This window comes from Malurus melanocephalus, unplaced genomic scaffold (assembly GCF_030028575.1).
Source record: "Malurus melanocephalus ecotype Western Australia unplaced genomic scaffold, MMel_1.1 scaffold_28, whole genome shotgun sequence".
NCBI lineage: Eukaryota > Metazoa > Chordata > Aves > Passeriformes > Maluridae > Malurus > Malurus melanocephalus.
The window spans coordinates 3,127,706-3,149,058 of record NW_026623260.1 but is presented as its reverse complement, the minus strand read 5'-3'; the positions used below and the strand labels follow the sequence as shown (position 1 = coordinate 3,149,058).

General features: G+C 54.6%; 2 protein-coding genes across 3 annotated transcripts in view; one reads left to right on the top strand and one right to left on the bottom strand.

Annotated features, from left to right (window-relative positions):
- SZT2 (SZT2 subunit of KICSTOR complex) overlaps positions 1-12,719 on the top strand; it is a 54,639-nt gene extending 41,920 nt beyond the window's left edge. For both annotated transcript variants that reach the window (XM_057390652.1, XM_057390651.1), the window contains exons 57-71: positions 150-332; positions 770-1,040; positions 1,232-1,311; positions 1,629-1,754; positions 3,503-3,708; positions 3,826-3,919; positions 5,281-5,361; positions 5,760-5,834; positions 6,694-6,907; positions 7,189-7,372; positions 7,673-7,795; positions 8,023-8,524; positions 8,851-8,967; positions 9,067-9,135; positions 11,256-12,719. In XM_057390652.1, coding sequence (XP_057246635.1) covers positions 150-332; positions 770-1,040; positions 1,232-1,311; positions 1,629-1,754; positions 3,503-3,708; positions 3,826-3,919; positions 5,281-5,361; positions 5,760-5,834; positions 6,694-6,907; positions 7,189-7,372; positions 7,673-7,795; positions 8,023-8,524; positions 8,851-8,967; positions 9,067-9,135; positions 11,256-11,399 — 2,469 coding nt within the window. In that variant the 3' untranslated portion in view covers positions 11,400-12,719. The remainder of the gene's footprint in view (positions 1-149; positions 333-769; positions 1,041-1,231; positions 1,312-1,628; positions 1,755-3,502; positions 3,709-3,825; positions 3,920-5,280; positions 5,362-5,759; positions 5,835-6,693; positions 6,908-7,188; positions 7,373-7,672; positions 7,796-8,022; positions 8,525-8,850; positions 8,968-9,066; positions 9,136-11,255) is intronic.
- On the bottom strand, positions 12,710-15,619 carry HYI (hydroxypyruvate isomerase (putative)). Its single transcript, XM_057390653.1, has 8 exons — positions 15,412-15,619; positions 15,224-15,335; positions 14,055-14,169; positions 13,831-13,909; positions 13,600-13,649; positions 13,361-13,430; positions 13,036-13,170; positions 12,710-12,839 (listed from the first exon to the last, which is right to left on the bottom strand). Exons 1-8 carry the CDS (start codon positions 15,605-15,607, stop codon positions 12,751-12,753), a joined length of 846 nt encoding a protein of 281 aa, XP_057246636.1. The 5' UTR covers positions 15,608-15,619; the 3' UTR covers positions 12,710-12,750.
- Between the last annotated feature and the right edge of the window lie 5,734 nt (positions 15,620-21,353).

Below are 21,353 nucleotides of genomic sequence, written 5' to 3'. Positions count from 1 at the left end.
AYTGAGCTGTTGCCATTCTTCCTGTTGCAGCCTTGTCATGTGAAACTGGCTGCAGCAAGTGCCACCAGAGCACCTGGGGCAGTCTGTGCCACCATGCAGGCTCCCTCTGAGCATGTCTTTAAGTCTTCCTCCCCCTCCTGTCTCTCCAGCTGACGCTCTACACTTACAACTGGTCCCCAGACCTGGGGGCCAACCTCAACTGCTCCCTGACTCGCCTGCTGCAGTGGCAGAATGCCCGATCCCACATCGTGCACTGCCTCATCAGCCAGAAGCTGGGGCTGTTCCACCACCACTGCTTCATGGACACACCGTGGCATGAGGACAGCAAGCAGGTAGGGTGCTRCACCAGGCAGGGCAGTCCTTTCTTCTTCAGGAGAGGCCTTGGCAGTTTGGGGGTGTGAGAAAGTTTGCAGGCACCTTTTGTGTGCTGATTGGCAGGACAACCCCAGACACTCACATGTCCAGCTTGACCATTGCCAGSCACACTGCTGATCTACTCTTGGAGACAGAGGTGGGAGAGAAGCCAAGTCTGCTGCTGGTCACACTTGTTGGTGCCTGAATTACTTAGGGTGAAGGAAGCAAAGGAATCGGCTTCCCCATAGCACATTAGAGTCATGATGGGCCCAGGTCTGCTCTTTTTGGGATTGGCAGTGGAGAAGGCTAAYACAGATCTCAGCAGATGGCCAAAATTTGATTTACTCTGTTCTTGTGAGTTCTTGCTCCMAGGGTGGCAGTAAGGAGGCTTTCACGTCTGTGTCTGTCTGCTTAGGAGCCMAATCCGTTCCTGAACTCCACTCTGGAGGTGGATGCACTGATCCGGAGCCCGTGTCCCCCACCCAGCAAGGAGCAAGGCCGGCTGAGCAGCTCTGCCCGCAGCCTCCCTTCCCTGCACTTCCATCCTGACGTGGTGCCCTTTGATGAAGCTCTGCGGGATGTCACCACCATCAGGCGCATCCCCCACGGGCCTGACTCTGCACCTTTTGACCCCGTGGCTCGGCATGGGGCCCAGTTCCTGGAAATCAAGAGCATGGAGAGGAAAGGTAAACAAGGGGGCTGATATCACGGGATCCTGCCTAACCATCTTACTTCTGGAAAAGGAGATCAGAGGAGAGTTTTAACAGGGGACAGTTCTCTGCAGAAATGGGTTATGGCCTGTTTAGGGTGGGAATGAAGGAGAGCAGCAGTACTCGGGGCTGTGGCTTGATTCTCTTGTGACTGCTCTTTCCTGCAGAGCTGGAGAAACAGATGAAGATTGAAAATCTCTTTGTCACCTGGCAGCAGAGATCAGCTCAGTCCAACATGCCTATCAGTGTGAGTGCAGCCAGGCACATGATGGGCTGGCCCTTCTTAGGGTATACTGGGAGCACCAGCAAAGGGGAACACTGGAGCTTTGAGCAGGGTGTGTGTTGGGGATGGTGCARTGGAGCAGTGCTCTCTGCTTGAATTTTTGGGTTCTCTGAACCACACTTGGACATGGGGCCTCCCTGTCGTGCACTGGAAGGTCTGTCTGTAAAGCAAGGCATTCCCCCAGTTATCTCCGTTTGAGCTGCATCATAGTGTCATAGACAGCTTGTTCCCAGCCTCCCTGAGGGTGTGTGCTATAACCATGCTCCTCTCGTGTCGTGCAGCTGGCAGACCTGGAGACCCTGAAGCAGTCCTCACGCCTGGTTCACTACTGTGCCACCCCCTTGCTCTTTGACCCRGCCTTCCGGCAGCAAATCCAGACTGACCAGCTGGGCAAGGTAGAGGGCAAGGTGAGTGTCAGCAAGCACCAGTGGGAGTCAGGTTTTGTGCCCACGGATAAAGGAACAGTCTTTTCCCAAGACGGGGCTGCTCTGACCTCACTCCGGCAATACAAATGGAATTTGGACCCTGTAAGATGGAGACTGAGAAAATCCTTGGGTCCTCAAAACCTTTCTCCTGCATCCACACTATCCCTGGAGAAGACTGACTGCCTTTTCTACCCAGGGAATTCAGGGCTTAGTCTAGAGAAGCTATTGGGGGCACTGGTATTGATCAGTTAAGGAAGCAAAACTTCCCTTATGCATTCAGCAGCCAGACCTGGTAAACCTTTCCTGGACCCAACAAATAGCTGAAACAATTGAAAGCAAACCAGCTGAATCCTGAGCAGGTTGCAACCTGACAGACTCTAACCAGTGCAGATCCCACACCGGCTGTTCACAGTCTGTGTGTGTGTCAGAAGGGAAGAACAGGCTGTTGTAATTTATCAAAGTGTCAAAAGGATTTTGACAGGGTCTTTAAGCAGAGGTTTCTACAGAAATTGAACACTCTCAAGTGAAAGGGAAAGTATCATCACAGAATGAAAACTTCAGTGTTTTTGGAACAGAGTAAAATGGAAATTGGTTATTGGATTTGAAGAGCCTTGCAGCAGGGGTTTCAGGATGGTGTATTGGGTTCAGAATCTGCAGGTCTTTTATTGGGACATATGAGGTGCCAGGCTTTGCAGGGCTGGAGGGCTGTTCAGATTGGTCAGAACAGAAAAAGACAGCAAGGAACTCAAGAGGCACCTGAGTAGGCTGTGAAATGAGAGCTCTTGTGGGAGCTGGGACCTGGTTCCCAGTAAAACAGCACAATGTGGAGAGAAATTCGAACCCTCTTGTATTGTATACTCATTGCAGAGCCTGTACAGAGCAGACATCTCTGTACAGAAATGAAACCATCTCAGTGGWTTCTTCAATTTGTGAACAGTTGAATACAGCAGACACTGGTTAGAGTACATCAGAAAGGGGTGTTAGTACAATGGATAATATTCTAATAAATAATATCTTAGTAAATAAAATAAATTCTAATTAATACACTAGTGTATTAATATCTTCATCTAGCCAGTAAGTGTGAGACCAAACATCTTGTGGCAAAGGCACTGGAGAGACTTGGAGAAGGTCAGAGAGTAGCTGGAAAGATGCCAGGTGAAGAGACATCTCTGGTGGTTGGTGGAGCAGATAGGCAGAAAGCCAGATAGAAACACGCAACAGACCTGCAGGCTCAAAGTAGAGAGATCAAAAAAAGAAACCTTAGTCTCTCTCAGCACAAAGAAAAGGCGTATTCAAGACTTCAAAAGAAGTGAAAGTGTTTAGAAGGAAACACTCCTTTCAGTGCTATTGAACTGCTAGGAAATCCTAGCAAGTCAGCAGGATTCATAAGGGGATTGGACTCTTTCCATGGCAGTAGGAGCTGAAGCTCTGTTGAGCTTTGCATGAATCAATTCTGAGCCACTAGCACTTTGTAGAAGTTCTTCTGGGGGGAGCAGATGTGAATTTTGGCACGGGCTATTTCCTGCAGGTTATTGCAGTGCTGTTGGTTCAGTACATGGCTGGGGAGATCTTGGATCTTGCGTTTTGGCACATGCACTAGGAAAGGGTTTGGGGAACCAGATGTTAGTGCTCTCTGACAGRGAGCTCTCCCTCTGCTCCACCAGGGCACCCGGTGCTCTCTGCTGGGGCAGTCACTGCAGGTGTCCTTAGGAGCTTCTTTCCTCTTGCAGAAGCGCCACCGCTCCAATGACTCTACGGCGTCCGGGCGGGACCGCAGCCACAGCTGTGACTCCACAGAAKCACTGCCCTGCAAGGTGAAGGAGGAGCCCTGGCTGCAGGAGATGTGCAATGCCTTCTTGCAGCAGTACATCCAGTACCTGCAGAGCATGGGCTTCATTCTGGTGCAGGTGCGGCCACCCTCGCCCACCACTCGCAGGTCAGTGACGTGCTGGAACCCTGGTGTTGGGGAGGAGCCGACACGCCGAGCTGGGCCCTGCTTTGACACAGCAGCTCCTGGCTCCCTGCTCAAGGCTGTCTCTGCTCTCATTTCCAGTAGCACGAGCCGGATCCGAGCTCTGGCAGCAATGGGAGTGGAGGGCAGAGGRTCCTTTTCCTACACAAAGCCAAAACCAGAGGGAAGTCCAAAGGTGAGTGGAGTTAAAAGGGTGGAACTGGGATGGAAATCAGGCTGTGGAGTGGGGCAGTTCTGGTTGACTTTTTAAACTGTTTCAGGCACAAAGGATGTGGGAGGGCAGAGAAAGTATCAAAGCCAGCCTGCGTAGACCAACACCATATTTGGGAGCTTGGCTGTGATGAAATCTTTGCCCTCCTGCATGTCCTCCTACAGGCCTCAGAGCCGCTTCTTGGCACTGGGTGGAGCCAAGGGCAAAATATCAAAAGAATGGCAACAACTTGGAGGGGCTCAGAAAGAGAACAGCATGACCTAGGGCAAGGATAGCTGCTTTTGGGTGAGATTCTGGAGGATTACCTGTMAGAGAATCCTCAGTGTCTATGGTTAAGGGCAACTCTAGGGCAGAAGAGTTTTAAGTCAGAGTGAGATGAATGCTGAAGTTAAAGAGGTTAGAGAAGAGAAGATAAGCCTAGAATGGCTCTACTGTGAGAGCAGGCTGAGGTCCTTCATGTGTAAAGAAGTGGCAGCTAGGGAGGAACAAGTCAGAGCTCTACAAAATTGCTGCTAACCTGGAAAGGGATTGACCCTTTGCTGTCTCATTCAATACAASACCTAGAAACCACCAAATGAAAGTATTTGGAGTAAATTTCAAAACTAAGGAGATTGTTTCTTTGAGCAGCAGCTAACAGTGGTCATCATCAAAAGGTTTTGTGAACACTTAAGAGCTTACATGAGTTTTGTGAACMTGAGCTTACAAGACAGAATTAGTACCTGGAAGAGGAATCCATTGGTGTTTCTAGCTAGGTAGAAACTACCTGTGTCTCATGGAATCACCCTGACACGATGGGAGCACACGGCATTTACTCACCCTTTTCTGACGCTTCATTGGCACCTGCCTTTGGCGGATGTGGATGCAAGACAACACCTTGCAGTTAAAATGAGAGGAGAACAATCTGCTGAGCAAGTTAAGAGGGGGCAAATGAATTTGCTGGCAGCAAAACTCTGAATTGAGACTGAATGTCTCTGATAGCTGCTGTGTCAGGCAGGCATGATGGTCTGGAGACACCTCAGCAGGGAGTGAGGTTCCATGACAGCATCATTCCTTGGCTCACAGTGTCCTCAAACCTTAGAGATTCTGTGTCCTGAGCAAGCAGGAGGTGAAGGGAGCAGTGTGCCTGGTGTGTTCTCTCAAAGGCTGTTTATTAGGTTTTTTAAGATTCTTTTCACTGTTAGCTCTGCCATGTCTCCTCTATTCTCTCCACTGAGATTGCTCAGTTGATGGGGCCCCTCTCTCTCCACCTGTGCCACRGAGCCTTGTGGCAGCCTCACACTCYTGTGTGCCGAGGAGCCTTTTCAGCTTTGTCCTTCTCTTGCCAGAGCACAAGCCCTGCTGTTGCCACCTACCATCTACAGAGAGCTCTTCCAGGTGGGATTGTGCTCATGGAGCTGGCCTTCCAGGTAAGAAAGAAGAAACAAAGTGTGATCACTGTGGGTTCAGGGACAGTCTTCAGAGGTGACGAAGGGAGTGACAAGTAGTGCAGCAGGGAATTGTGATCCTTCATTTGTCCTGTTTCTTCCATGGCCCTGCAAGACTGGGATCAGCTGGAGATAATTCAKCAGGGCTCAGAGCAGCAAGAGCTGCTGGAGGAAGGACAGTGAAGGGCTCAGCACCAGTTAGGGTGCTCAGTGCTCAGCCACGTGTTGGCTGGCGTGGSTTGGTCCAGATGAGAGGTGACAGAACATGGAGCAAGAGTGTCTGGGCCCCAGCCCAGAGGGTGAAGTGTGGGGGCTGTGCTTCTTCCCTGGAAGAAGGCCCGAGGCTGGGCTGTGCTCTGCTCACGTGCTGTCTCCTCCAGGGCTGCTACTTCTGTGTGAAGCAGTACGCGCTGGAGTGCTCGCGGATCCCCATGGGCCAGTCCGTGAACTCTCAGGTAATGGCTTTGCAGGCACTGCTGGTGYTCCTCAGGGTCAGGGGAGGAGTTATCTCTGGAATGGAGTGGGCATTTCAGGCATGGCAAGTTCTGGAGAGCTCTGCTCCCTCCTCATGGAAGAGCAGAGCCATACAGAGCCTTCTGCAGTYACGTGCCCTCCATGGCATGCTGCTTGAGCAGAGCTGGAGTGCAGTAAAAGGGGATTTGGGAGGTTTGGCAAGAGGATGATTCTTGTCCTAGCTTGGGGAATGAGATAGAGCAGACTGGGAAGGAATAGGAGCAATCCTGGCAAAGATGACTGCTCCGGGGAAAGTCAGTGCATAGAATGCCAAAAGCTCTGCTTCCCTTAGAACAAGAAGAAAGTGGAATGGGAACAGGGATCTGTGAACATGATTGGCTGCCTTTGCCAGAGAGATTACTTTCTGCGCCAGAAAGGTTCCTTTATATGTCTGTGCCTTGCTCCACAACACTCTGGGGCTGCCTGTTCYCTTCTGTTATAGGGTCAGGGTGTCTCCTGCCCATTCCCAAGGGAACTGTGTGGCTGTGTAGAGACTGACCAGCCCCATCCAGTCTGAGACAGAAGGCATGCTTGGTTGTACTGTGCTTTCTGAAGTGCCTCTGTAGCAGGGCGGCATCTTATATATTCCAAGACTGTCTGTCCTAAGCTTAGAATCTTCCAGGACGTTGTCTGAGRGTTTGCTGAGCCTTCCCTGGACAGCTTGCACATGCACAGGGCAGTGTTACGAGGCTGCATCCTGCTCTGATGCTCGGGCAGCTGCCATGCCATGTCAGCAGGGCTTTGCAGGAGGGTGTGAGGTGCCTGGTGACATTCCTGCCTTGACTCCCTGTCCCTGCACAGCTCTCCATGCTCTTCACGGAGGAGTGTGACAAGGTGCGGGACCTCATGCACGTGCATTCGTTCAGCTACGACTTCCAYTTGCGCATCGTCCACCAGTACCTGCTGGGCTCCCACATGACTCTGCGCCAAGGCTACCATCTCACCAGCTTCCTGGAGGATTTCATTGCCCATCACCCTGACATCCCCAAATTTGGCCGTAACCATGTTTTCCAAGGTATGTAGATCAGTATGTGATCAGTCTGGGGTTGATCACCAGCACRTAACTTGGCAAAAGGTTTCCAAGTCCTTTACAAATAAACCTGACCTTTGGAGTATTCAGGAAGATGACAGGCTGAGGGTGATGGGAGGGGCTGAGCTCCAGGGGAAGGCCTTGTTGCGCTGCTGTGTAAGGGGCAGAGGTAGGGTGCTCTGTCTCCTGGAGCAGATGGGAGGACGCTGCTCTGCCCAGGTTAGGGGCACAGAGTGTCTCCTCTGATAGCTTTATTTTTCCACTAGGYACACTGGCCCTGCCCACCAACATGATCACTGCACACCAGCTGTACAACTACATCGCTGACCACGCCAACACCTACCACATGAAACCCCTGCGCATGGCCCGGCCAGCCTCGGGCAATGACAGCAAGAAGGGAACACCGGGCACCGAGCAGAATGAATATGCACTGGTCTCTATTTGGAACAGGTGAGTGCATCTGCTGCAGGTTTCTGGAGCTGCTGGAGATGGGTGGCCAGTCCTGGGGACACTGCCCCAAGGTGCCAGCAAAGCTGTTCTGCACAGTGCCAGACAGCAGTTCTGGCCAGCTTTTCTGAGATGGCCAACAAGGGTGGTGTGCGTGTGTGCACGTGCATTTGACATTTTCTGTGGCWCTTCTGAGGAGTCCTGCTGTGTGGAACTCCCCATGTCTAATGATTCTGTTGTGATCAGAAGCCCTGGGAGAACAAAGTGAGATTTCTTTCATGCTGATCCGTTTTTTTTCTCCAGCTCGGGCTCCTACAAGGACTCTGAAGGTYTGCGTCATCATGATGATTTTGATGTGTCCCTCCTGGTTTGTCACAGTGCAGCACCATTTGAGGAGCAGAGTGAGGCAGAGAGACGCATGCTCCGGTGAGCACTGGGAGCCGAAGCTCCCTGGCTGGGGAGGAGGGCTCTGGGAGGGACTGGTTCTGTCTGGAGTCACACAGGCAGAGTTGTTGGTCTCTGGGGAGGATCGCTTTGAGGACCTGGGTGGAGAAGCGCCCTTTYTGCCAGGGACAGAGGGGCCTGTGGTTCATTTGCAGTGCAGCTGAGGGGAGCAGCCCTTCCCCAGKTCACAAGTGTCTCCTTGCTCCCAGTTTGCGTTTCTACGTCATCATGACCAGCCAGCGGGAGCTCTTTCCGCGGCTCACGGCCGACATGCGGCGTTTCAAGAAGCTGCCGCGCTTGCAGCGGGAAGTGCTGGAGCCTGTGGTGGGCCGGGCAGCCTGGGAGGCAGCGGAGCTGGAGCCGAGCCTGGGCCGGCAGRCAGCRGCAGAGCGGGAGCTGTGGCAGGAYGTGGAGGACAGCAGCGAGTTCTACGCGGGGGGCACGCAGGTCAAACTGGGGCCAGGGCTSTTCTACACCTCGCCGCTCTTCCCCCTGCTGGCCTCCGAGGTGGCCTCTGCCCAGAAGCAGCTCAGCAGCATGGTGCAGCTGGCCAAGTGCCACTGCCGCAGGGACAACCTCTGGAAACGCCTCTTCCTTCTGGAGCCTCTGGCTTCTGACAAGCTGAARCTGGGCAAGCTCTCGCTGGTGGAGCTGGAGGAGCTGCTGGACGCCGTACATGGGAAATCCATCGCAGATGTCGACCCCCAGCTGGTGAGCAGCAGGGATGGGGGCACAGGGCACCCATCTGTTCTGGGTGCTGCTGTTCTGCTCTGGGGATGGAGTGGGGTGCCAGGGGACGGGGCCTGCAATGCACATCTCTTCCTGCTTGGTGGGAAGGTAGAGGCAGAGGCAGGAACACAGCTCCTAGCTGGCAGGGGAAGGGAGAGACTGCATGGACCTGTCTATAGAGAGTGAACAGCTCTAGGCTGGCTGTTCATCCTCAATGGGATGTGGGGTCTGAAGGGTGCTGTAGCATTATGGCTGATGGTGCCATGGCTAGAGAGAGGCTGAAAATAAGGCCTTTTCCATGCCTGCAGGAATGCTTCCTCACCATGACAGTYTCCTGGTACCAGAGCCTCATCAAGGTGCTGCTGAGCCGCTTTCCCCAGAGCTGTCGGCATTTCCATAAYGCTGAAACTGGCACCCAGTATCTGGTAAGACACAGCCCAGTGTCCACCTTCAGCTTCTGTCCCTGTGTCCCTGTCCTGGCTTCTATGGCTCCATTGTAACACGCTCTGTGACTCTCCTGACAGGTTGTGCTCAATCAGAAGTTCACGGATTGCTTCGTTCTGGTGTTTCTCGATTCTCATTCAGGAAAAACGGTGAGTCCTTGGGAACAGAACTATAGCTATGTTGGCTCAGGCTGGGAATCTGTCTAGATTGATCCAGCCAAGGGCAGGGGTGCATGAGAAGAGGAGCAGGTCAAGAAGCTTGTAGCACTTCACCTAAATACTGTCCCAACATCTGAAAATGGTCCATCCTGAGTTAAAARTGGCCTTTGCATTATTTAATAGCCCTCAGAGCTTTATTTCCTTTGGTTAATTTCTGGCATCCATGATTTCCCCTGACTTGCAGCTCTATGAGGCAGTTGCAGTCAAGGTGAAGAACCTCCTTGGCTTATTTTTGTAGCTCTTACTGTTCTTTCCATGTCCCTTTGTTCTTGTATTAGGAAACAGTGAGTACTTGATCCTCTTTTCCTTCACAGGATTGCTTTCAGATCATTCTCTCAGCTGTCTCTCTATCCAGGCTAAGCAGTCCTTGTGTATTCAGTCCAAAGTCAGATCACACTGGGTTTGGCTGGGAGGGGTCACCAGTGCAGTGGGCTGTTCCTGTATGGGCAGAAGAGAAGAGGACTGGTGCTGTCAGGGTCCCAGCAAACCTGCAAGGGCCTTCACCTTCCCTGAACTTGAGGGCAAAAATACTTTCCTTTTAGCTGTGCTTCCAGGCAGAGTACAGAGTGGGTCACAGGAAATGCAGCTCCATGTGAGAGCAGGGGATCTGCAAAAGGCTTCAGCCCACAATAAGGCTTCTGCAGAGTAACTGATGCTGTACAAAATAAATTGCACTCCATCTGAACAGCAGATAGGGGAGGCGGAAGGGGTGGTCCTTGCTGGAAGGCTGCTCGGTGCCTCCTGCCACCTGATGGTCATARTGTCACCTTGTGGTCACTGGTATCATATACCCAGACGCTCCATCCCCTCTTCYAGTGACTCCCATTTTGTAACAGAAATCCTTTGTTTTCATAACACTGTATTTTCTGCTTAGCATTCATGCATTCTTGTGGCCTCTCAAAACTCTCTCAGCCTTTTTTTTCATTATCCCAATCCTCTTTTGTATTAGTGCCTCAAATTTTATCAGCACATTCCTCATCTTTGTACYAGCCTTGTTTAAGTACTACGTTATGTGAGTCCCAAAGCCTGTCCTGAAGGAATTCTATCTGTAACCTTGCTCCAGCCTGCTWTTTCCCCTTTCAGCACTGCCATGTTCTCACCTTATAATTTTTGAGTTAATTCCTATCTTTTCAGCTTACCTAAATTTCCCATGTGGCACTGCATCAAATCCTCCCTGAATCTCAGATAAGATGTACCATGATTCCTTTGTCTAGAAATATTACCTTATCAAAGAGAACTTTAGTGTTAGCACATCACTTTGGTAACACTGAGCTGCATTTCCCTCCTGGTTCTTTCTCCCCCAGTCTGCTCTGAAGCCTTGCACGCTGAGTTGGGCTCACAAATCACTTTGTTTCCCCTCTTAAATGATGATGGTGCATTTGCTGTTTTGTAGTTACAGCTCTTCTCATGGCTTACCAGTTTGTCAGGGATCCTGGCTACTGGATGTGCTGCATTTCAACTCTGGAGAACATCCCGTCCCCGTGTCTTGCCTCTGTGATGCTGATCTGAGCGCACTGAGTCATTCACAGTTTTGTTCCGCTTCAGCTCCTGCAAACTCTGCCTGCTCCCTACTCCCCTCTGTCTTTGCCCTGCCTTGTCAGTACAGTCACTAATCAGAGTGGAGCAGGCAGCATTTATTTTTAGGATTGCAGTTATTACATTTAATCTCCTCCCCTTCCCCATTTTTTGCACTCCTACTCTTTGCCTTAGAAGAAGAAATTTCCCTCTAATTTCCCTGGAAGCTCCTATTACTGTGGGGGCAGTAGGATCCCCTCCTCTCCTGTGGCTGCTGCTAGGGTTGRTGTAACTGCAGATGCATGAGAGCTGGGATGGAGTGGGCAAGTCSTTGCAGCAAATTTTCACCAGAAAAATGGGGAGGAGGCTCAAGCATTCTCTGTCACAGGAGAAGGCACTAGCTTAGTGCCATTGGCATTTTGGGACTTCCAGTATTTGCCTACCACTGCCAAAAAAAAGTGTCCACACACCTGGGCTAGAGACTGCACAGTGCTTGTCTGCATTCCGTGCCCTGACCCTCTCCTCCCTCTTGGCAGAGCCTCACCGTGGTTTTCCGGGAGCCATTCCCAGTGCAGCCCCAGAACAGCGAGAGTCCTCTGCCACAGCTTGTGTCCACGTACCACCATCTGGAATCAGTCATCAACACCGCCTGCTTCAACCTGTGGACAGGCCTGCTCTAGCACTGGCACCCACGTCCTGGAGCAAYGCCTATTCCGACCTCGGCACGGCCACACCATTGGTGACCATGGGCAAGAGCAGGTCACTGCGGGGACCTGTGAGTGGGCACTGCAGGCAGCACTGCCACTGGCACATGGGAGGAGCCTGGGGATGTGCACCTCATCACTGGCTGGCTGCTGTGGCCCTGGTGTGCTGTTTTCAGTGGGTTTGATGCTGAATGGCCTTGAACCAAACAGCAAGGGCAGGAACATGGCTGCTGTGGCCCTGGTATGCTGTTTTCAGTGGTTTTGATACTGAATGGCATTGAACCAAACAGCAAGGGCAGGAACGTGGCTGCTGTGGCCCTGGTGTGCTGTTTTCAGTGGTTTTGATACTGAATGGCATTGAACCAAACAGCAAGGGCAGGAACATGGCTGTTGTGGCATGGCTGAAGCAGAGCAACTCTCAGGGACATGGCTTTGGCATCCATAGGTGAGTTCTGCCTGCTGGGAAGGCACTGAGGAGCACGCACGGCACCATCTTCTGCCCAGGGCAGCACTGCTCTGTCTTTAGGAGGAAAGACWGACTGCAGGGCTCCTGGCAGTGAGGACAATTGCTTCTGGCCTTTTGCTTTCCTTGGGAGAGCACAAGTGGGACAGAAGGGTGAACTGGATCACAGGAARGTTTTATGGAGGTGTACATTTGAGCCATTGGTATATCTGTGAAATAAATGGAACCAGATCCCTGCTCAGTTGCTGTAGACTGTGGAAAGCTCTGTGTAGAGGATGCAGAGCAACCCTGGCTGTGGGGCTGGCTGGGTTTGCTCTGGAATCTTACATTTGTTTCAGAGCAGGAGCAGCAGGGCAGTCGGCCTTGAGTGTCCATGGGCAGGCAGTCCCTGGCCTGTTACCTCAGTTCAGGCTCCCTGGGAGGGCACTGCTTGCTTCATTGGCAGCCCTGCTGCAGAGTCAGTGCTGGGCACTCACAACAGCCTTGAGGACGTCAGGAACTTTAACATGGAAGCCCAGAGCATTCTCCTCACAACTTCAGGCACCAGCTGTAATGCTCCCCTTGCCGGGGGAGACTGGAAAACTCCCTGGGACACCCCTGCAGCCTGGAAGTRAAAGCTCTCTGTGTACCTGAAGTCGCCTACAGTGGTGCCTGAGCCATCCCTGAATAACATGCTGCAGGTGGTACTTATGTAGATGAGGGTCCAGGGGCTTGTGTTGGCCCAGTAGAGTCTGGGGAAGGGAAATGTGACATAGATGCTCCTAACCTCCCACTCCCAGCCACCACCCTCCCCTAGTCCTAGAGAAGACACATGCTCCTCTGTTAAGCCATTGCTTTGTCTTTTATTCCCATGATTTTCCAGTTTCACTTGGCTTCCTTGCTGGTCCCACCATGCTGCAGCCCTCGGCTTTCCCAGTAGGATCGCAGCCAGCCCAGACCTTCCAGGGTGTCTCCTGCAGTGACAGACAAGGTCTTGTGCTGCAGCTGGAGAAGCTGGAGCAGCTTCTGTTCAGGACAGAGCTCTCATCCCCAGGTAGGAGCTGGCACGCACTGCCTGACCCCCAGGCCCTGCCTGTCTTTGCACAGTAGCCAGCCAGCTGGCCTGTGCTTGGACCTGGCCGTGGGGCTCAGCCCTGCCAGCCCACTCACCCTTCGGAGCATACTCGCAGCCCACGTAGCCAGCATAGCCCAGGGACTCCAGGAGCTCGAAGATRTAGGGGAAGTTCAGCTCCCCAGGGCTATCAGGCTCATGCCGCCCCGGTACCTGTGCAATCTGGATATGACCTAGGGAGAGAGTAAAGGCTGTGCCCGAGGCAGCCCTGCCTGCAGCCTTCTTTGGCTGTGAGACAAGGTGACCTGAGAGCAGCCCCACACCCCCAGCCAGCCACAGCAGAGCCTGGAGTAGGAGGGTCCCCTCTCAGCACCACTCCTGCCCYGTGGCCTCAGTGGAGTTGGTCTGGGTGTGGGGTGTTACCGATGAGKGGGAAGTACTTCTCCAGGTTGCGTGACAAATTGCCATCCATGATCTGGCAGTGAAAGAGGTCCTGAGGGTGAGAGAGGAAAGTGGAGGGTGCAGCTGTTCAGCAGGGAGCAGTTAAGGACAGCTGTGCTATGGTCCCTGTCCCCAGGAGGGGATAATAAGCCCRTGGCCGCCAGAATTCCCCTGTGGACCTGTGCAAGTTTCTGTCATGGAGAGCTTCGATGCCGACTCACCATTTGCAGCTTCAGGTTGGGCCGTCCCACTTTCTCCAGGATGGCAGCAGCTAAGGGGGCAAGAAATGAGAAACCATCATCCCCAGGATGGAAGCTTTGCAGAGAACCCTGAGACCGCCCTTCATCAACTGTGTTCCCTCAGCATCTCCCTGCTGGTGTGGCAACCTCCTGCCTTTCAGACTCTGGAGTCCCTTCTCCTGCTGTGAAGGAGACTCTTGACATCTGGCTTACCTTGCTGTGGGGTGTTCAGATAGTAGCGAGGGTCAGTGATGCGGTTGTTAATAGGCTCCAACAATCCAATCATGTCTTCCTGTAACAGAGTAATGTCACCCTGCGAGCATCCTGTCATCTCTGTGGCAGGAAGCATAACTTCCCCCTGCCAGGCTGGTGGGGTATTCCCCATTCTGGGTATCCTAAGAGCTACACCCACAATGCAAGACACATTTCCCATGTACCTGGGCCAGGAGGTCAGCAGCGTATCTGAGATTCTCAATGAAGGTGGTTTCCATCTCAYCTGCCACTGCAGCCCGGTCTGTGCCCAGGGGCACCCGCCCAGCCATCACATGAATCCTGCAGGCACAGAGAGATCATCACAGGCAGCAACTCCCAGCAGCAGGCCAGATCTAATACACCTTCCTCTGCTGATGGAAAAGGGAGTCAGGCTGGGGACACAGACACAGGAGGGGGTAAGAGGAGCCATCTCCCTTGCTGGAGTCACAACAGCGAGCTGCCAGGACACAAATCTGCACCATYCCCCTCCATMCACAGAGGGATGACTTTGAAYCTTTTGCCTGACCAATCACAMAATTTTGCCTCTTTCCTCTTTTGCCAACTGCCTTCAGCTCTTTCACGCTGAGGCTGGAGCTTTCTTGAGGTCTCGCTCCTAGGGTGGCCCAGCACAGGGGGCAGCTGGCCTGCTGCCTCTGCCAGGGCCCTGYCCCATACAGGGTGTCACTGCTTGCTGGCTGGGAGCAGCGGCCCATGCTGAACTGCCCTGCCATGAAGAGCTTCTTCACCCACCATTCGGGAAAGGTGAACAGTGGAAACAAAAACCTTTTCAAGCTGGCTGTACCAGTGTGCAAATGGTGCTGGACAGCCTCTGGCCTGCCTGGCYCAGGCCCTCCACAGGGCTTTGGACTGAATTTCAACGGGAGAGAATGSTGCAAAGTAAATGGAATAAAARGGCCCTGTTGGTTTTCTGAAGGAGYTGTGCCAGGCTAATTGCATCTTTTACGGTGTCTCTGCTGTGCTGGAGTCCGTGTGGCCTCAATAAAGCAACTGTTGTGGTGTCCCGGGGGAAASGACTGGTGCAGTTGGGGAGGAAAAAGGGAGGATTATCCTGGGGACTGTTGTGTGGAGGTGGGAACAAGAGCCTCCACTRCGAAGGGCAGGGAGAGACTCGTGCCTGGCAGCTCGGGGTTCGCACAGCGGGGTCTGCCCCGAGCTGGCTCCCGCCCCGMGCAGCCGAGCAGGGGATGCTGCCGGGAGAGGCTCCGTGAGCCGGCGGCGGGAGGCACCGCGGGGCAAAGGGCGAGCTTCGCTCGGGCGCAGCGCTGGAGCGGGACGGCAGCAGAGGAAGTGGCCCCTCGGCAGCCCCGGAGCGGGGGTCCCAGCTCGCACCTACCTGGGGCAGCCCACAGCCCTGGCGTAGTGCACGGCCGCCTCCAGGGCCTGTCGGAAGGCTGCTTGCCGCCCGGGCACAGCCGCCAGTCCCAGCTCGCCCGCCTCCTGGTCCCCTGGGAGAGAGCGGCGGGGTCGGCGGAGCGTTCTCGCTGCCCCACGGGCGGGGGGACCAACGGGACGCGGCCGTACCGGGGGGGGTGTTGAGGAGCGCGATCCGCACCCCCGCCCGCTCCGCCGCGGCTCGCATCTCCTGGGCAGGGCATCCCGCCGGCCAAGCCGCCTCCACCGCTCCGAACCCGGCGGCCGCCGCCGCTTCCAGGCGCGCCGGCAGCGCCGGGAGCTCCGGGAAGAGCCACGAGAGGTTGGCGGAGAAGCGCAGCGCCATGGCGGGCGGGGCGTTCCGCGGGGGCAGCGCCGGCCCGCCCGCGGGGCTGCGGATCGGCCGCGGAGCGCAGCGAGTGCCCGTCGGCGGGGGCAGTGCCGGGCTCAGCCCTGCGGGCATGCGGTGCGCTGAGGGGTCCGGGCCGAGCCCGCGGCCGTGGGTGAGCCGCCCCGGCGGGCACAGGCGGGCACAGGCGGCCCTGCCCTGCCCGTGACACGCGTGAGGCTGCGGGACAGGGGCGTGCTGGGGCCGCGTGGCACCGCGCGTTTGGAATCCGCCCTGGGAAAGGCGGTTTTGCCAGGTGTTGGCCTGACACACGCAAAGCGCCCTCTTAATTGGTTTCCTGGGGAGCGTGTCTCTGACAGCGTCTCATTATGCGAGAAACGCTCTCTCCTTTTGTCCCGTGCTCTGCATATTTTACCATAAAATGTTCATCTCCACTCGTGCAGAGCTGCGGCCCGGGCGTGCGGCAGTCTGAGCCCGGCGGTGCCCGTAGCCAGCCCCGCGTCCCCATGCCCTGTGCTCTGGGTGTCCCCAGGCGCTCGCAGGCTGCAYGGCTGGGGTGCGTGTGCTGCCCTGTCCATGCCCGGGGCTGTGCCCTGGCTGGCAGAACAGGTACCATGAGCCGTGGACATTTCGCAGCCCCTTGTGCTCAGCTGGTTCCTGGGGCCCCTACCCCGTGCAGGGGGAGCCCTGCATGGTCTGGCTCCTCTGTGACCGCTGCAGTAGCCCTCTGCAGCCCCAGGCAACTGCAAGCCCCAGGAATTCGCAGTGCTCTGGGAGCCCAGCCTGGGCAAGGGCCAGCCACACCAACAGGTTTTTGGCAGGAGTCAGGGCAGTGCCAAGGGGATAACAGTGGTGAAGCAACCCACTATGGAGTCCCAACTCAATTGAAACTATTGATTAATCAATTAGAAGAAGCTTGACTCAACTTCTCAGTAATAATCCAAAGTGTCAATTACAGGGTGTGGCATCCATGTCCTCAACACACATGTCCCCAGCACRCATGTCCCCAGGACACAGACTGCTCCCATGCCAATGGAGCCTTGCACCTTATACATGTTCTGGTTCCTCACTCTGTGGAGCATGGGGGTTGTCATCCTCCTCAGTCGCTCCCAGGATGTGCCTGCGTTCAGGTGGGTGGTTGGCAGAGCTGCACAGTCATTGGAATCTCCAGAAGGAGAGGTGGCAACTGCCTGGTCTGGGGCTGCAGGAGGGTCACTTGCACCACAGAAAAGCATTCAATGCGGCCATGCATCACCCCATCCTCAGCAGTCCTGGCTGCATCTCCAGCTGGAGCCCGGGCACCTKTCAGGGTCAAAGCCCAGGAGTCAGTGTGTGGCAGTAGGAAAGCTTTGCTGGGTGGGGGTGTCAGTGAATAAACACAGAACCGAGCCCCAGCATGGGGGTGACCTGGGCAGCTGGATGGGAATGCAYGGAGCTCTCACAGAAACCTGCCCTGCGATGGCAGGCGAAGCTGTGGGCTCTGTGCTGAAGCATTAATAGCGTCTTTATGTCTCTGGTAATATATCGCATTGATTTTCTCGTGTTATAACTGCAGTTCCTGCATTGCAGGCCGGTGTTTTGTCACTTTACCTTGACAGGACGCAGAGGATTTACTCGCTGCCGTGGCACACGCAGCTCTGGAGCCGTGTCTTACACCGGTGCTGAGGCCTGTGCTCGGCACCTTCTGTGTGGGGAGCTAGAACAGTGAGTATGGGGTCAGATGGGCCCCCATGTCCCCGAGGAAGATGAGGACGGGGCTGAGCGGGGCACTGGAGAGGTAGGGCAGCTCTCTGCCAAGCATCTCTGCTGCTGCCCAGGASTTTTATTAGCCTGAAGAAAATGTAGCTCCTGCACATTTTATTGTCGAGCTGACATTTCGTCGCAGACCCAGCTCTGGCCTCTGTGATGGCTGGGATGGGGAGGTTGCAGTGCCTTGGGGTGTCCCACGGTGCAACAGCAGCAGCCAAGCCAGTCCCCCACCCTTAGCCCACAGCAGTGGGGACCCCACTCCTCCCAGTACCCCATAAATCTSTCATCTCATTGTGCTGCAGGGAAGGTTTTATCTTTCTCCTTTATGAAACATGTTTTAATTTAAATTGCCATTTCTCTATTTTAACTGCTTGTCCCAGGCTCCCAGGTGGCTCAGCTGGCACCGCAGGGGTGAGGTGCTGTGTGCTGGGGTGTCTGGATGGCACCGTCCTGCTGACACTTGTTACCCCTGACCCTCCTGTTYGGCCCCAGTTCTGTCCCGTTCCCCCTACACCCTGTGGCTGTGCAGGGAAATCCAGGCTCAGGGGATGTTCCCTCCCAGCCATCCCTTCCCCCCAAGCTTTCTTCTCTAAAGCACCCCAATATTTTGCAGCCATTTGTATTTTGGCTTTTACAGTGAGTAAATTCTAGCCTTTTTATGTGTAGAAAAAGGCTGGGGAAAATAATCCACATGTGACCCAGGATCTTGCAGAGGCAGCTGCAGGAGCTTTGCTTGTATTAAACCTCTTGATTTTTCACCAAATACCRTCTTCCGTAGACCTATCCGCTCGAGATGCAAAGGAGCCAAGAGATCAAAAGCCTCTCCACAGGATCTAGCACCAACCCAGCCCTGCCTCCCCACGTGTCCCCCAAACCAAGGTATCCCCACGATGGCTGTGCCCTGAGCCCCATCACCCCCAGCCCCTGCCAGGGTGTCCCTCCCAGCTCCCCGGTGTTGGGGCAGGCTTTGCTGAGTGATGTGACCTGTCCAGCAGCATCTATATCCCCAGCTCTTCTCCTTACCCTGAATCCCACCCCAATTTCTTGGACCTCCTTGTTTCCATGGTCATGGGCACCAGCGGGGGTTTGACTCAAGGACCTGGCACCAAAGGGAGATGGCAACCCTGGTGCCCGCTGGGGACTCAACGGGGATTGTCACTCTGTCAAGTCCTCCTGTGCTTACCCTGGTCAGTGCACAGTGTGCAGAGTTAATTTGTTAATTAGTCTTTTCTGCTGCTGAGCCACCTGTTTTGCTGCCCTCAAAGTCTGCYGTGCCCTTCAGCCACCTTTGCTGCTCAGTTTCCACCTCCTAAAATGAAGATGCCRCCTTGGCTGCTAATGATGGGGTGCAGCAGGAGTGTGCCACAGCTGGGACTTGCCTTGGTCCTGTGGGGTCCTCCCTGCCTGGACCCCTTTCTTTTCCTCCTCTTCTTCTTCATCTTTGCCTTCTATTTCTTCTTCCTCCTCTGCTCCCTCCCTCCCCTTCATCCCTCTGTGCCTTCCATATCTCATCTCTTCCATCCCCCCGTCCCCCTATCCCCCCTGTCCTTCTGTCCCCTCCATTTTTCAGGTTGCAGGCACTGCACGGCACATGGGAGATGCAGGGTAAGATGGCAGTCCCTCCTAAAGCTGTGACAAAGATTGCTGCAGGATGCCTTAAAATGCACATTGTCCAGCTCAGGCCTCACTTCCTTATAGCTTCCAAAACATCATGGATATAAGAAAATCGATATACCAAGTTATGGGAAACAGAGGCCCAACCTTTGCCAACTTACAGCTACTCTTCATCAAGAAGGACGGAACTGGGTGCAAACACGATATAAATCCCAGCAGAGCCAAGTTAAGGACTGAGCACCCCTGCACCCCTGCAGCTCCCAGCATGGGTGGGCTGTCCATCAGCTGGCCAGGATCTTATTGCTATTCCAAGATTTCACAGGAAATTAATGAGGAGGCCAAATTCTCCTCCAGTTCTTGGAGGAGGCCAGGGCAGGCGGTGCCTGGGCCCGCTGAGCTGGCAGATGTTGTTTAACATTCCCGGCAGTAATTAATAGATGGTTTCATCACTCTTGTACAATTCAAGCATGTCGTCCTGCTTCTCTCCAAATACAGAGCAGAAATATTTGTTAAACGTGGCTGGTGTTTTCGCCTCATCATTAGTGCTCGAGCGGCTCCAGCCGCTCCAGGATTTATCGCCGTGCCAAAATTTCTTTTGGCCTCATGAGGCTGCCACCATCCCTCCCTTCACTGCTGGCCCCTCCTGTCAAGAGGATCCCTTTATCACTTTCCCTCTGATTGATGTTCTGCTGGTTGCACCCTCTCCTTTACATCATGATTATGGATTCCTCCCTTTTCCATTCATTACACTGCAGGAGGATGGGCTTTGTCCAAACTGTCTCCCTGACCAGGAGCACCCTKTGGAATTCAACCCAGCAAGGATCTGCAGGGATCATTCCCACTACCCTGCACCCATCGTGGGATGCAGGGGAAGGGTTCCCCTGGGGGTGCTTCAGCCCACAGTGTCCGGGTGGGCTGGTGAGGCCGCCCCAAACAGTGACATGTGGGGACACAACCTGAGCGTGCTGGGCACAGCACAATGACATCAAACAGTGGCTTGGGAGCAGGGGCAGAGTTGCCTTGAGGGTGAAGAGGAGAAGTTGCCTTGAGGGAAGTGGCAGCCCATTAACCAGCATTGCTGACACCCCAGAGAATTGCTGCAGACACAAATGAATCGGAACCTCCCAGCCCATCGTTAGTTATTAATAGTATGTATTAGTTAYTAGTTATTAATAGGAGCCTGCCAGCTTGCCAACAGTTCACTCACAAACAAAAGCAAGTGGGTTCCCCCCAGSAGTGCCCTGCTCATGGCAGTGGCATGGCACAGTGTCAGTCTCCATGCCCAGGGTGGGGACACAGTGGGGATACAGGGAACAGGTGCCCAGCAGGGCCCCAGTGGCAAACCTTATAGGGAAAAGCAGGGCTCAGGGAGGGAAGGGGATGCTCCCACTGCTGCCTGCCTGGCTGAGCCGAGACTGGCGAGGTGCTCGGGGTCTGAGTTCAGCCCTCTCTTTCCTGGAGGTGCAGGGATCCTATGCAGCCCGGCACCTCCAGGACACAGCCAGTCCCTGCTCTGGCCCCCTCCCACAGCCCCACGGGGCTCAGTGACCATGCMCAGCACTGCCAGCCCCAGCACACCCTGTGCCCCACGCCGTGGGGTGCAGGAGCCGGTCCTTGTGGCCCCCTCCCCTGCACAGCCCGCTGCAGCCCGGTSACCATGTTAAGTCATCTCTTAATTAATCAGGCTGATTGTAATGTGTTTTTAGGGCATTAAAATTCAATTGTGGAATTCTCCGCTGGCTGGGCTCGCAATGAATACAGAAGTTTGCCTAATTAGAGCTGACACGCAGCCGGCGGGAGAAYCAGACAAACAGCCCCGCCACGGCTGCCCACCTCGGGCCCCTCGCCTGGCCCCAGCACGCCCATCCCCGCCGCTGAGAGGACCGGACCGACCACTGCCCCCGTGGGCATCCAGCCCCTGCCCTGGGCACAGGGAGGGCAGCGCTGAGGGCACTGGTGACCTTGGGGACAGCCTCAGCCGTGCGTCTGTGCCATACCCCTGTTCGGGCACCCGGTAAGAGCAGAAGAGATGTTTCCTTATCGGCAGCATCAGGTCTTCGTTGTCATTACCACGGCAATTATCATCTCATTTGRAGTCTTTAGCTGCCATAATCTGTCTCTTGCGCTGATTTATTCTGCAGGTCTCTTCCCCAGACGTGCAGGAGGGAAAGAGCCATCAATAAGAAGTCAACGAGCTCCGTCTCCCGGGAAAGCCTCTCTCCCTCCGGAGCTGAGCAGAGGTGCCCTGCGGCCGGAGCAGAGCAGGGCTGTCCCCATGCAGCACATGGCCGGGACCGGACCGAAACCTGTCACATCCCAGCACCAATTCGGAGCCGGTTCCCCCAAACCTGGTGCTTGTTTATTATTTCAGATGCTGCTG